The sequence below is a fragment of the Lycorma delicatula genome, chromosome 6 (genome assembly GCF_047948215.1).
Source record: "Lycorma delicatula isolate Av1 chromosome 6, ASM4794821v1, whole genome shotgun sequence".
NCBI classification, from domain to species: domain Eukaryota; kingdom Metazoa; phylum Arthropoda; class Insecta; order Hemiptera; family Fulgoridae; genus Lycorma; species Lycorma delicatula.
The window spans coordinates 74,659,919-74,674,189 of NC_134460.1; the positions used below are offsets into that span (position 1 = coordinate 74,659,919).

At 33.8% G+C, this 14,271-nt stretch overlaps 1 protein-coding gene across 4 annotated transcripts in view; it reads left to right on the forward strand.

The window, feature by feature from the left end:
- The first annotated feature begins 480 nt into the window (after nt 1–480).
- The window catches only part of chm (lysine acetyltransferase chameau), a 497,822-nt gene continuing 484,031 nt past the window's right edge, over nt 481–14,271 (forward strand). For all 4 annotated transcript variants that reach the window (XM_075367908.1, XM_075367909.1, XM_075367910.1 and 1 more), the window contains exons 1-3: nt 481–599; nt 2,651–3,446; nt 5,021–5,266. In XM_075367908.1, the coding sequence (XP_075224023.1) occupies nt 582–599; nt 2,651–3,446; nt 5,021–5,266 (1,060 nt within the window). In that variant the 5' untranslated portion in view covers nt 481–581. The remainder of the gene's footprint in view (nt 600–2,650; nt 3,447–5,020; nt 5,267–14,271) is intronic.

A 14,271-nucleotide genomic window follows, 5' to 3' on the forward strand; every position in this document is an offset into this window, starting at 1 on the left:
TTTAAAAATCAATGTAGCATGCAAAATTGGAACATAATCTAAACGGAGAAGTATATAAAATAATTAAAACCGACTGATATAGCACAAAAAACTGAGTTATCCAATTCTTATTTAGATTACTGCTTAGAGCCTTTTTTCTTAACCGTGATCTAGGCTACGAAATGTATAGTCATTTTTAAAGAAGTGCATAACATATACTTTAGTAATTTGTTCTGTGGAATCACTGTTGTCTGTCAGAAGTGAGAAAATGAACTTCCACAATGTGATTGATTCGAATATTATAATTGCAATGGTAGCCATTAGTTTTTTTAAAAAAAATTACAATCAAGTGGGAACACTGAATAATAATAATAATAATAATAATTGGCAGTCAACTATTATCTCTTGAATGCAATTTACAAATTAGTATGGGTAATTTGTTTTTAGAATGAACATTACGTTTAATCAGAAAATAAACATCGAAACCGTATCATACTGGCACTGGTAACCGTGATGGCGTATGGTGTGTGTTTACTGTTTTGAACTGTTATGTTATTTCTGTTTATTTACTTATGATTTTTCGCTTCTTAGAATCAAATTAAATGGCACCAAAAAAGAAGGTAGCGTATGGTTTACTTGTATCATTTTGCGTATTACCGTTCCACTTTAGTTTGAAAAATTTGATTTATTTTGTTATTACCTGTCTGTTATGACAGTTAACTGCTTGATTTTTGTAATTTTTTTAATGTGAAATCATTTGGGTTTGAAATTATGAGTTTTTTATGTGTACCTGAAATCTGGAATTTGTTAATTACAATTCGGGATGTGATGTTTTTGTGATTTGTGTGAAATACATTGCATATAAATTCACTGAAATTATCAATAAAAAATTTACACTTTAATGTCCGCCAAAAATAAATTGCATTACTATTATTATTTTATCTTATTTTTGCAAATAATAATAATCTATTACAAATTGTTTAATTTAATTTTTTTAAATTTTCATGACTTTCATGACAACATTATTTTTGCCTGTTTTTGTGAAGTTTTTATCAGTAATGTACTATAATTGTTGCACCTTTTCTATTTTAATTACAAAATTCATATATCTTGTTTTTATGATAAAATTCATTTTTATTTTGTGTCCTTTATATGCTGCTTAGTTTATGATTGTAACTATGTGACCATAAAAGATTAGTAACAATTTGCTTCATGTAGTATCTAATAAACATTGACTAGTTTACTGTTTTTTAAACATTTTGTTTAACATATGTTTTCCTTCTGAATGTAATTTCATTTGAATTGCCAGCAAGGTATAGTAATAGTAGATCATGTGATGTAGATCATTGATCTACTATCAATAACTTATTATTAATGTTATTAGATTTATTAATGAATTGAGTGGTACGTTAATGTTAGATACATATTAAGAATGCAGTCAAAAAGTGTGTATTATTTGAATTGCATGTGCATTTTCTTATGCTATGCATTTCATAATGTTAAAGCATGTTAAGATCCAGTCCATTTTTGTATATGTGAAAAGTATAACAACTGTTGTCAGTACTGGTAGATTTGTGATTTGTATCTTTGAGATGATTAGCAAATGTAGAGTCTGACTTGTTTTTGAGATCTCTTAACTTTATCTTTGAAGCTGCATCCCATTTGATCATTGCAGAACAGAGTGCAATCAAAACAGTTTAGTTCAGATATTTAAGCAGCATTGCCTACTGTTATGGTCATCAGCCATTAATGAATGCATACAGATTGTAACGAAGGAAGTTTATTATCTACCCAAGATCAATTTATTAATTTTTAAGTTACAGTTTCTTAGTCATTTTTGAGTCATATTTGAGTTTTATGTTATCATTGAAAAAAAAGCTTGGTTGCTGATGACAATTTCATTAAAATTACATTGATCTGTGTGCATGAATAGCAGAAAAACATGTAGAAAATCTCTAACTTCATAATTCATTTTGTAATGTAAATGTAGTTCAGAAATTTATTCATTAATTACAAGAAATGTAACTATATGAAACTCATTACTTAAGTTGGTTACCTCATTGACTATTTAGTGAATTAAATGTATTGCTAAGATGCCATTAGTTACTTATGGTGCAGTAATGAGATAATTTGTGACTGTTGAATTTGCAACTTCTTCTGCTTGATACAAAAGATCAAATAACGACCTGAAAAAATGTATTTATATTTATCTTGGCTTCAAACAAGCTCAATGTTGTTGTGAAGTTTTAAGAGTTAAAAAGGTTAACTATTAACCATAAATCTTTATACAGTAAGTTATATATGTATTAGCAGTTGCATTTTCATATACTTTGATTAATTGAACTCAGCTTATTATTCTTGTTATTACTTGATAATACAAGTGGTATGATATTACAGGCGTTGAGGGATTTAGTTCAAAACATGTGCAATTAAGTAACAGTTGAATTTAGCTTTCATTAATGATAATGGAATTAACTGGTCATACCTTTCACCCTTTAATTGTAAATGTTTTTAAAAGACTTCTTTCATGTCTTTAAATGGTTCCCCTTAAACAACATAGCACTATAGTATGGGTTTGTTGTAACTATACTTCTTGGAAGTTCCATTTTGCTTGTTACATGCTTTTATTTATAAAATTTAGATTTCTGATTTTAATGATTTTTTTTTCTAGGAAGCAGCTTCAAGTTCAGAAACTTCGACAAGTAATAGTTCTTCATCTTCATCCACATCGTCTTCATCTTCAGGAACTGAATCGAGTTCTTCAGATACTGATAATTCTTCAACTAGTCCTGGTAAAAGTGGGGCAGCATCAACTGATTCGGATACAAGAAAAAAATCTGTTAGTCCCAAGAAGAAGGTTAATCAGCCATTATCATCTTCTGTTTCATCCTCTACAAAAAACAAAAGTGATAACAAAAATGATTCCAATGCATCTACAGAATCTGAACCACAAAAAAACAAAGAGAAAACTGTTAACAAAGGAAAACAGACATCACAACAGAAGCCTTCAGCAGTGTATTCATCTGAATCTGATGAAGGTGGGATAAAATCACAGAATACAAAGAGAAAACCTCCAACAAAACCAAAAGCGTCTGCTACGGTAACTCCTGTAACGAAAAACAATAAACCCCCACCTAGAACATTGACTAAAAGGCCTGTGGCTATTGTTAAACCGACTGCATCCAGTACTAAAAGTTCTAGTATTAAGGAACCAGTTAAAACATCTACATCTAAGGCTGATATGCAGAAGAAATTGAAAACTAAAAGCATTTTTAGCCCAGATAATAGCAGTGAAAGTGATGAACACACACCTACGCCACCTCCCCCTAAACTTACTGCTATGAAAACTGTTGCCACCAGTAAAGCATTAAAATCAAAACCAAAAACTAAAAAAGATTCATTATCTGCATCTGACAAATCTAGAGCTAGCTCTGTCACTTCAAATTCTACCCATTCTGGTTCATCAGGTTAGTAAATTAGTGGTTTTTATTAGTATCATTATTATTGGGATTATAAAATATTTGATTTTGATGAATTTACACGTTTTGAGCATTCCTGTTGGTGAACAGTGATTTTAAAAAAAATTATTTCCGTTTGCTAAAGTATTGTAGCATGTTCGCGGCTCGACCAGGTTATTGAGAGACTAACTAAAAATGTTCTTATAAATACAAGACTCTTCTTATTAGTCCAAGAATAGAGAAAATAAGATTAATAATAATGAAAATAATAATAGTAATAACAAAAACAATAATAATAGTGAATAAGTGACATACTAAATAGTATTTCAAATAAGGACAAGACTTATTTAAAGATAGTTAAATCATAAAAACCAGAGTACAGGCAAATTGACAAAAGACATTGCAGTGACTGCTAATATTAACACCTAATATTACATTAACAAGATAAGGTTAGACAAGTTTAAAGTTTACAAAATTCCATTCTCTGCACATACCTTTGCTGTTTACAATAAACCTACCCTACACTTTTTGAATGAATTTAATACTGTCACTTTCACTATTGTCTACCAATAACTTACTGAACAACTTCCTGCATTCACCCACTGTCCTTAACTGTTGAAGCGTGAGAACTGTCATCATCTGTGCCCTTACATTTTCCTATAAATTTCTCTTCCGGTTCGGTAAACCTTCTTGTTGAACAAGAGCTGTTGGAGGTGTGCCTATTGTCGGTACTGCAAAGAACCAATTGTTAAACAGACCTGTTAGCCTGAGAAAAGGATCCTTTTAGTTCCTTTCTGGATTACTTTCATTATTATTTATCTCATACTTTCCATTACCAGGTCTGTTATACTGGTATACTCCTATTACAGTGTAGTCATGCGAATCTTAGCCCCCATTTTTGGTGATAACCTATACATAGAATTTTATCTCTGCACATATTAATTTTGTGGCTAAACATTTTTAGCGATTGCTTGTTTTTACTTATTAGAAAAATGACACTAAGAGTTATTTTGAAGATGAAATTAATCATATATAACATGTTAGATGTGTTATTACACGTATCTCTTAAATGGCTTAATGTTATGCCACATATGTGCTATGGTTAGTTGGGGATACTCTCTTACTTTGTTGGATTTCATTGGAGTTCTGCAAGTTAGTTCCCAATGAATCCAACATTTATCGTTAAGAATTTACCTTTAAATGCCAAGTGAATTTGTAAATTTTATTGATTGTTTCTTTATGAATGCCACATTATTTTAGATACAGTTTAGACCTACATATGTAATTTGTTTCATTAAAATGTTATAAGTTTTTTAAAATCTGTAAAAATATTAAAACCCTTTTTTTCTTGCATTTTTAAATAATCATGGACAGATAGCGAATGAATTGCTTTATAATTAATAATCTTTGATGTAGATGTGTAATATTAAAATATTTCTGCGAATATGTAATTTGTACTGAAGCAAACCAGACATTTCTGGTTGTTTTATTGTCAAGATAATTTATTATTAAATTAAAAAAATTATCTGCAAGAACTTTATTTCATTTACTTCTACTTATTTAATAATGTTTGTGTTTAACAGGCAGTAGTTCTGATTCAGACTCCAGTGTAGAGTCAGGTGGAACAAACAGGGTAAAAGTTGCATCTCCAGCTAAAAGCAGAAGTGTTGGTCGTCCAAGGAAGAATCCATCTGCACCACCTCCGTTAACTGTATCAGATAGTGATCCGGGTAATATGGCTACTAGAAAACAAACACGGTCTGCCAGTGCACGTGGAAGAAGTAAGTTACTTACAGGACGACCTGGAAGCGAATCCGATTCAGAAACAGGTATTTTATTCAGCATTTTCATGTTTGTTTAAAATAAATTTCTATTTACCTTAATTAATCATACTATTTGTTGTTTTGATGTACTCCTACATCAAATCTTAAAATTTTGTCATTAGATTAGAGATAATTTTAAATAATAAATTATTATTTTTAAGTTACTTAAGTGGTATTAAGATCATGCTTCAGAGCTTCATTCAGAATATTCTACTTGTTGGTATATTTTATGGTCAGCTTACACTGATTTTAAATACTAATTTTTAAAACGATTATTAATCTCACCTACTAGTAGCCCCTTGCTGCTCTGCAACATTATTATTACTAAGTAATGTTATGTGTTTAAAAAAGTCAGCTAAAAACTTATCTATTTACAAGACATCTCTTCTCTAACCTCCTTGTTTTTCTCATTCCTTCCCTATCACAGGTAAAATGTATGCTCAAAATCTATTTCCATTCCATCTAGATATTCTTTTAGACAGATTGGGCTCATTTTTTTTTATTCAGCCCGGAACAGCTCACAGATATGTCATCAAGCTTTGACAAACCTTCAAAATGATTTTCCTGTGCATAATAATTTTGTCTCCCTCTATGAATCATGAGACCTTGCTGATGGTGAGGGGGCTTGAGTGTTCAGTGAAACAGAGTAGCTGGACTGAAGGTGCAACCATATCGGAGAGGTATCTGTTGAGGGACAGACTAAGGAATGATTCCTGAAAGAGGGCAGCAGCTCTTTCAGTAGTTGTTAAGGGCGTAGGTCAGGACAACTTAAACGGCCATATCAACATCACTCAGTCTTCTGAGTACTGCGCAGCTGAAAGCAGTGGAAAACTACAGCTGCTTCTTTTCCAAGAAAATGTAGCTCTCTGCATTTTCATATAACAAAGATGGGGGTGCCATCCTTGGTAAAATATTCTGGAGGAAAACTAGTATCCCGTTCGGAACTCTGGGTCGGGGACTACTAAGGAAGGGGTCACCAGAAAATTAAAAAGTAACATTCTACAAGTTGGAGCGTGAAATGTTAGAAGTCTAAAAAAGGTTGGTCGGTTAGAAATTTTAAAGAGGGAAATGGATAGGATAAATGTAGATGTAGTAGGAATTAGCGAGGTTTGTTGGAAAGAAGAAAACGACTTTTGGTCAGGTGATTTTAGAATAATTAACTCAGCTTCAAATAATGGGCAGGCAGGAGTACGTTTTGTAATGAACAAGAAGATAGGGAATAGAGTAGAGTATTTCAAAATGCATAGCAATAGATTTTAGAATAATTAACTCAGCTTCAAATAATGGGCAGGCAGGAGTACGTTTTGTAATGAACAAGAAGATAGGGAATAGAGTAGAGTATTTCAAAATGCATAGCAATAGATTCATTGTAATAAGGATAAAATCAAAACCTCAAACGACAACAATTGTTAACGTCTGTATGCCTAAAAGCACCCACCCATGATGATGATAAGGTTGAGTGTGTATATGAAGAAATTGATGAAGCAGTTAAACACAAAAGGGGATGAAAATTTAATAATAGTTGGAGATTGGAATGTAAGCATTGGAAAAGGCAAAGAAGGAAATATAGTGGGAGAATACGGGCTGGGAAAAGAATGAAAGAGGGGACCGACCGACTTATACAGTTTTGTACAAAGTATAATTTAGTAATAGCCAACAACACCCAATTTAAAAAATGTTACAGAAGAATGTACACATGGAAAAAACCAGGTGATACTGCAAGGTATCAGATAGATTATATCATGGTTAAGCAAAAATTTGGAAATCAACACGTCGACTGCAAAGCTTACCATGGAGCAGGCGTTGATAGCGATCATAATTTAGTGATAATGAAATGTAGGTTGGGGTTTAAAAACCTGAAGAAAAGGTGTCAGATGAATTTGTGGAATTTAGAAAAGCTTGAGGAAGAGGAGATAAAGAAGATTTTTGAGGAGAAAATCGCAAGAGGTCTGAGTAAAAAAGATAAGGTAGAAAATGTAGAAGAAGAATGCGAAAATGTTAAAAAGGAAAATTCTTAAATCAGCAGAAGCAAACTTAGGCAGAACAAAGAGAACTGGTAGAAAACCTTGGATTTCAGACGATGTATTGCAGCTGATGGATGAATGTAACAAATATAAGAATGCTAATGATGAAGAAAGTAAAAGGAACTATCGACAATTAAGAAATACTATAAACAGAAAGTGCAAACTAGTGAAAGAAAATTGGATTAAAGAAAAGTCTTCAGAAGTGGAAAGAGAAATAGATGGAACATACAGGAAAGTTAAGGAAAATTTTGGTGAACATAAATTAAAATGTAATAATGTGTTAAACAAAGATGGTACACTGATTTATAATACGAAAGACAAAGTTGATAGATGGGTGGAATATATTGAAGAGTTATACAGAGGAAATGAATTAGAAAATGGTGTTTTAGAGGAAGAAAAGGAAGTCGAAGAGGATGAAAGAGGATAAACAATACTGAGATCTGAATTTAAGAGATCATTAAAAGATTTGAATGTCAAAAAGGCTACTGGAATAGACAGAATACCTTTAGAATTACTGTGCAGTGCAGGTGAGGAAGCGATTGATAGATTATACAAACTGGTGTGTAATATTTATGAAAAAGGGGAAGTTCCATCAGACTTCAAAAAGAGTGTTATAGTCATGATACCATAGAAAGCAGGAGCAGATAAATGTGAAGAATACAGACGAGAGAAATTGAGAGGAGAGTGGAAGAAGTGTTAGGAGAAGACCAACTTGGTTTCAGGAAAAGTATAAGAGACAAGGGAAGCAATTTTAGGGCTCAGATTAATAGTAGAAGGGAGATTAAAAAACAGACCAACATACTTGGCATTTATAGACCTAGAAAAGGCATTTAATAACTTAGCTTTGAATAAAATGTTCAGCATTTAAAAAAAAATTAGGGTTCAAATACAGGGATAGAAGAATGATTGCTGACATTTACAGGAACCAAACAGCAACAGTAATAATTGAAGAACATAAGAAAGAAGCCGTAATAAGAAATGGAGTCCGACAAGGATGTTCCCTGTCCCCGTTACTTTTAATTGTTACATAGAACTAGCAGTTAATGATGGTAAAGAACAATTTGGATCCGGAGTAACACTGCAAGGTGAAAAGATAAAGATGCTGCGATTTGCTGATGATATAGTAATTCTAGCTGAGAATAAAAAAGATTTAGAATGGAAAAAAATGTGCAGGCAGGCAATGTTTGGAATATCTAAAACAAACTGTTAGGGATGTAGGAAGTAGGAAGTATACTGGAATGAAACAACTAGCATTATATAGGGAATCTTGGAAAGCTGTATAAAACCAGTCAAATGACTGAAGACAAAAAAAATAATAATTTTTTAAAGTTCCTCAATTAAGGAGTAATGAGGGTTTTTAGAGGATTCCTCAGAGCAGGCTCATGTTTTGGTTCCAATGACACTTGACATATTTGTTGCTCATTCTGAGCAGAATAAAAAAAAAAATCAGCCAAATCTGTCCAATAGAAGGCCCAGATGGACTGGAAACAGACCCAATACTTGTAATATAAAGATTAATGGTAAATTTTAGATGTGTTCTTTAAGCTAATGTTTTTTCTAGCAGTCAGTTCAACTTTTGATCATGCAGCATAACAACCATCATAAGCCATCACTTTGTTTTCACTCTGTAATGAAAAAACTTGTGAGTCTGACTAGCAATGTAATTGAATACAGTCTACTGTAGAGCCTTTTAGGCCTCCTGGGGAATGACCTGATCATCTGCAAAAAGCATGACATTAATGTTTTTTTCTGTGATGCATTCTAACCTGCGATACTGGGTTATCTGCTATATTATTAAAACAACTGTTGAAAATAGTTTCTGGTGTTTGTTTATGGCCTTAACATAATATAATATACAAGGCAGAGACAATGACCCGTTTCAAATTGTGCATTATTGTTGGCCATTGCTTCTTAGAGAGCTGATGTTTATCTTATTGCATAGTGCATTTCAAAACATTTTTTGTCTGCCATATTACATGACTTTGGCAGTCAGTATGGAGTGCTGGTCAGATTATTATCACATATTTGCCATTGAAACATTTTTCAGGTATGTTTTTAATATCATAAGAACGCAAAATTTTTTTGGCAACATTTCAAAACTGGCCAAAATTGACAGGTTCTGTTGTGGAAGGCGATTCTGAAGTGGGTCAGGTACTTCAGAACAACAGCATCTGCTTCAAATGAGAAGACTCGTGGAAGCTGCACACGGTTTACACCTTGGACAACATTACGACAGTAAGAGCTGCTTTGGTGTAAATTCCAGCATGATCAGTTTTTTGGGTTTTGAGAATGTTTGTCAGATTGAGAAAACCCAATTTTCTCAACAATTTGATGATGTCTGATAAGGCCCAGTTTCATTTATCTGGCTATATAAATAAACAGAACTTTAGGTACTGGCTGCCTTGTAATCCTTATCAGCTTCTTAACACTGCAAATGAATAGTAAGAGTATCGATAGCAGTCATAGTTTCAACAGGACAGTGCAACCGCCCTCACAGCAAGAACATCCATGACAACCTTACGAAGAATGTTTTCAGAGGACCTTATTTCCCAGATTGGTCGTGTCAACTGGCCACCTAGTTCACTCAATTTATTTTCATGTGATTTTTTTTCTATGAGAATTCCTGAAATCCAAAGTGTACGCTAATAGTGTAAATATTCAAGAATTGAAAAACAACATTTGCACTGAAGTTGAGGCCAAGTAAGAGACAATCTGCATAAGGTTATGGCAAGTGTGTATGCTCATGTCGAAGATTGGATTGTCAACAGTGGTGGTCACCTGAAGGATATAATTTACAAAAATGGACGTGTGTAATGGTAGTATGAAGTGTCTTTCAAAGAGTGTGTGCTAATAATAAGTAATTCTAATTCTTCATGCTTAAATATAATGTTTAAAATGGGTCACTGTGTCTGCCACCTAATATATAATTAATTAATTGCCCATCACTGTTAATTTAATAGAAAAAATGTAAGTAATGTAGGTAAATTAAAAATGTAAATGTAATGTTTTAATTCTTTTTAAATCATGTGATTTATTGAAGTAGTAATAAAATGTAGAAGACCGTAATTATAATTTTACTTCTTTGTAATTTTACTTTTTTTTTGAAGTTGCAGCTCATTGGAACAATTGTATTTGAGCAGTTATCAACCATTAGATGGATTGCTTTTATAAATTTTCATCTGAACCATACCTTCTGTAAAAATATTCTGTAATTATTTATTTGAATATTAATTGTTTTCAAATAATTATTAATTTTGTTTACTTAAGAAAAGTTCTACAAACAAAAAGAAAAAGTTATGTGTTAAAGAAACAAAAAGAAAGAGAATTGTCTCTGAACTCAGTTATAAATTTAAACTTCCTATGATATTAATAATAATAAGTGTTCTACCTAAAGGTAGGTTTTCACATGGCCGCCCTCCATTCTGCTCGATTCTGTGCCATCCGTTTCATTTTATAGTAACTTCCTTCCCTTTTGAATTGTCTACCATTTTCATTCGTCTCCGACCTCTTGCTTTCCTCCATGTTACAAATCCTTCCAGTGCTGTCACCAACAGGTAGTTACGTCTCAGCCAATGTCCCAACCAACTGCATTTTATTCTTTTTATTATTTCAATAATTGCCCTCTCTTCTTCCACTCTATGAAGCACCTCCTCATTCCGAACTCTCTCCATCCAGCTGATCTTTTCCATCCTCTTCTAAATCCAGATCTCAAAGGCCTCCAATCTTCTACACTCTCCCTTCCTAATAGCCGATGTCACTGCCCCATAAAGGGCCACACTCCACACAAATCATTTTGCAAGTTTTTTTCTTAGTCGCAGATCTAGTTTGCTACATAGCACTCTCCTCATTTTGCTGAATGCTTCCTTTGCCCTAGCAATTTGTACTTTAACTTTCTGATCACACTTCATATCTTCCTTAATGATGCACTCCATGATTCCTTAATGATGCATAGGTGCTTGGAGGATGCTACTTGCCCAACTTTATTTCCCCCAATCCTAGTGTTGCCCTTTTGATTGATTTGCTAATTATCATGCTTTTTGTCTTCTTTATATTTATCTTCATCCCATACTCCTCGCAGGTTTGATTTATTCTTCTCAACATTTCATTCATTATGTGCTCACTCTCTGCCAACACTGCCATGTCATCAGTGAACCTAACGCACTCTATCCTTCTTCCAATATTTACACCCTTATTACCAGTTAGATTCTTTCAATTATCGGTTCCAGGTAACAGTTCAACAGAGTTGGTGATATGCAACATCCCTGCCGCACCCCTCTCCCAAGTCTGCTTTCCTCTGTCAAGATCAATTTTTACTTTCTGCGACAAGTACAGATTTCTTATTAATCTCCTTTCCCTCCAAGCGACCATTTTTTCCTTTAAGATTCTCAGCAATTTATCCCATTCCACCCTGTCAAATGCCTTCTCCAGATCTATGAAGATCACATATAAATCTCTTTGCTTTTCAGTATATTTTTCTCTAGTCACTCTTATTATTGCATCCCTTGTTTCCTTCCCCCTTCTAAACCCAAACTGCTCTTCCCCAATTGATCTCTCTAGTCTTCCTTAAAGTCTCCCATTCAACACTCTTAGTAGTAGTACCTTAGCTGCATGTAATATAAGGCTAATGATCCTATATGCCTCACATTTCAATATATTCTTCTTTACAATTGGGACCATAATAGTAGTCATGAAATCTTATGGCCAGTCACCACTCTCATATATCAAATTACACAGGCTTGTGGTATCTCTAATCCCCTTTTCCCTAAACCTTTCCATAGCTCAGCTGGTACTTCATTGACTCCACATACTTTCCTGTTCTTCATTTCCTTTAAGGCTTTTTCTACTTCTCCCTCCATAATGTAACAACCTTTCTCCCCCTCACACACTTCTGATTCATCTTCAATTCCTAGGATTTCTGGTCTTTTATGTGCTTTGTAAAGTCCTTCCACGTATCGTTTCCATCTACCTAGAACCTTGTTCTTCCCAACAACCACCTGCCCATCTTCTGTCACTATTTCCATTCTACTTTTACTTTTTCCCTTTTTAAATACCAGTTTCATAAGTACTCTAAACATCTCTTCAAACTTCCCTACCCTCTCCAATTTCTGAATATCTTCACACCTCTCATCAACCATGTTTGCCGCGCCTTTTCCATCTCTCTTCTTAATTCATTATTTAGTTTCCTATACATCTTCTTACCCACTTCTGTTCTGACATTCTTCCACTTCCTTCTCTCATCCATTTTATCCAGCATCACCTCTGTAACCCATTCTTTCTTTATCTTTCTAGTTTGCTTTTTACCCCCAGCATCTTTGATTGCATTTATTAGCTCCTTCATATATTTCCATCTTATGTTTGGATCTGTGTCCTCTTCCCTTCTCTCTTTATTTACCAAATAATTTTCCTTTAGCCTTTCCCTTTTATTATTACCTCCCTATTTAACCTTTCTACTCTCTTTCCTTCGTTCACTCTCTTCATCCTCATCTGTAACTCTCCTACCACAAGATTATGGTCTGAATCTATATCTTCACCTGGATATGCTATTGAATTTTTGAAACAATTTTTATGCGGTTTTCTATCATAAAGTACTCTATCTGGTACCTCTCTCCATTTATTCTTGATGTTCATGTGTATCGGTGTCTCTTGTGGGCTTGGAATAGCATATTACCAATTACCAAAGAGTTCTCCTTACATTAATCCACCAATCTTGTCCCTCTTGCATTTCTTATACCTAACCCAAAGTCTCCCAGAACATTTCCATCTGATTCTTCCCCTACCACCACATTCCAATCTCCCATCACTATAATGCAAGCTCCTCTCCTTTCCTCATCTATCAGTTCCTGAATCTTATTATAGCATTCTTCAATCTTCTCATGTTGATGTTGGCTTGTTGGTGTATACACTTGTATTGTCACTAGATCTTTTCCTTTGCCCTTCAGTCTCAACAGCAGTATTCTTTCATCAGCATATCTTTCTCTTTCTGCACTGTCTCTCACCTGTGGGCTCACCAAAATTCCCACTCCGTATTCACCGCTCCTTTCTTCACCTAAATAAAAGATTTTGTACCCTCCACTCTGTAATTCCCCCCTACCTTCCCACCTCACCTCACTCAAACCCAGCACATCCAACCTATTCTTTTCTATTTCTCTTTTTGCATTCTCTAGCTTTCCTGCTTTAAGTAACGTCAAAACATTCCAAGTTCCAATTCTAATTCTATCTGCACGTGACGTCAATGAATTCCCCCTTCTGGAGAACTGATTGAGGGGAAGCTTTAACTCTGGATTCTTTAATATTGAGGACCTTCATGTGTGTTCCTGGGGAATAGTATAACGTGGTAGTTTAATAGGCTTTCCACCTAGGTGTATGGTTGCCCAACCATATTAATAGGCTGCCATTAACATGGGGAACAGACACCTTTTGCACCCGCCCCTAACCTGGAGAAGAGATGCTGCCTTACCAGTGAGCAAATAGTAATCACTGGAGGTCCTCACTATGTTTAGCTCATGGATCAACATGGTTTTCCAGGGTGTAGCTGACTATAATCCTTTAGCCTTCTTTGAGCCAAAAGTGAGAGTTGGCTACATATGGAAACCAGTCTTGCATGACCATCTTGAGATGTGGTCGTCATACATAGGAAAGGTGTGATCCCTCCATGCAACCCATATACCCCTTCCTATCATCATATTCCAAAAAACCCTTTATATCCAGAATCTTTTTGAATTTTGAGAACGCTTACTTAAAAGTTAAATAAGTTTAAACAATAAAAGTATTTTTAAAATATGGTCAAATAAGCATACATTACTGACAAAGAAATAAACATAATAAAAAATTCTACCCACTGTAATCTTTTTCACAAATGATGTAGAAGAAAAAACATGAGAATTACCAAATTGAATTTATCGGTGAAACTTCAATAATAGTGAAATCATTGTTGCAAAATTGATTAAATTGTGTAGTACGTATTCCATATTTTATCCCTGTTTTGTA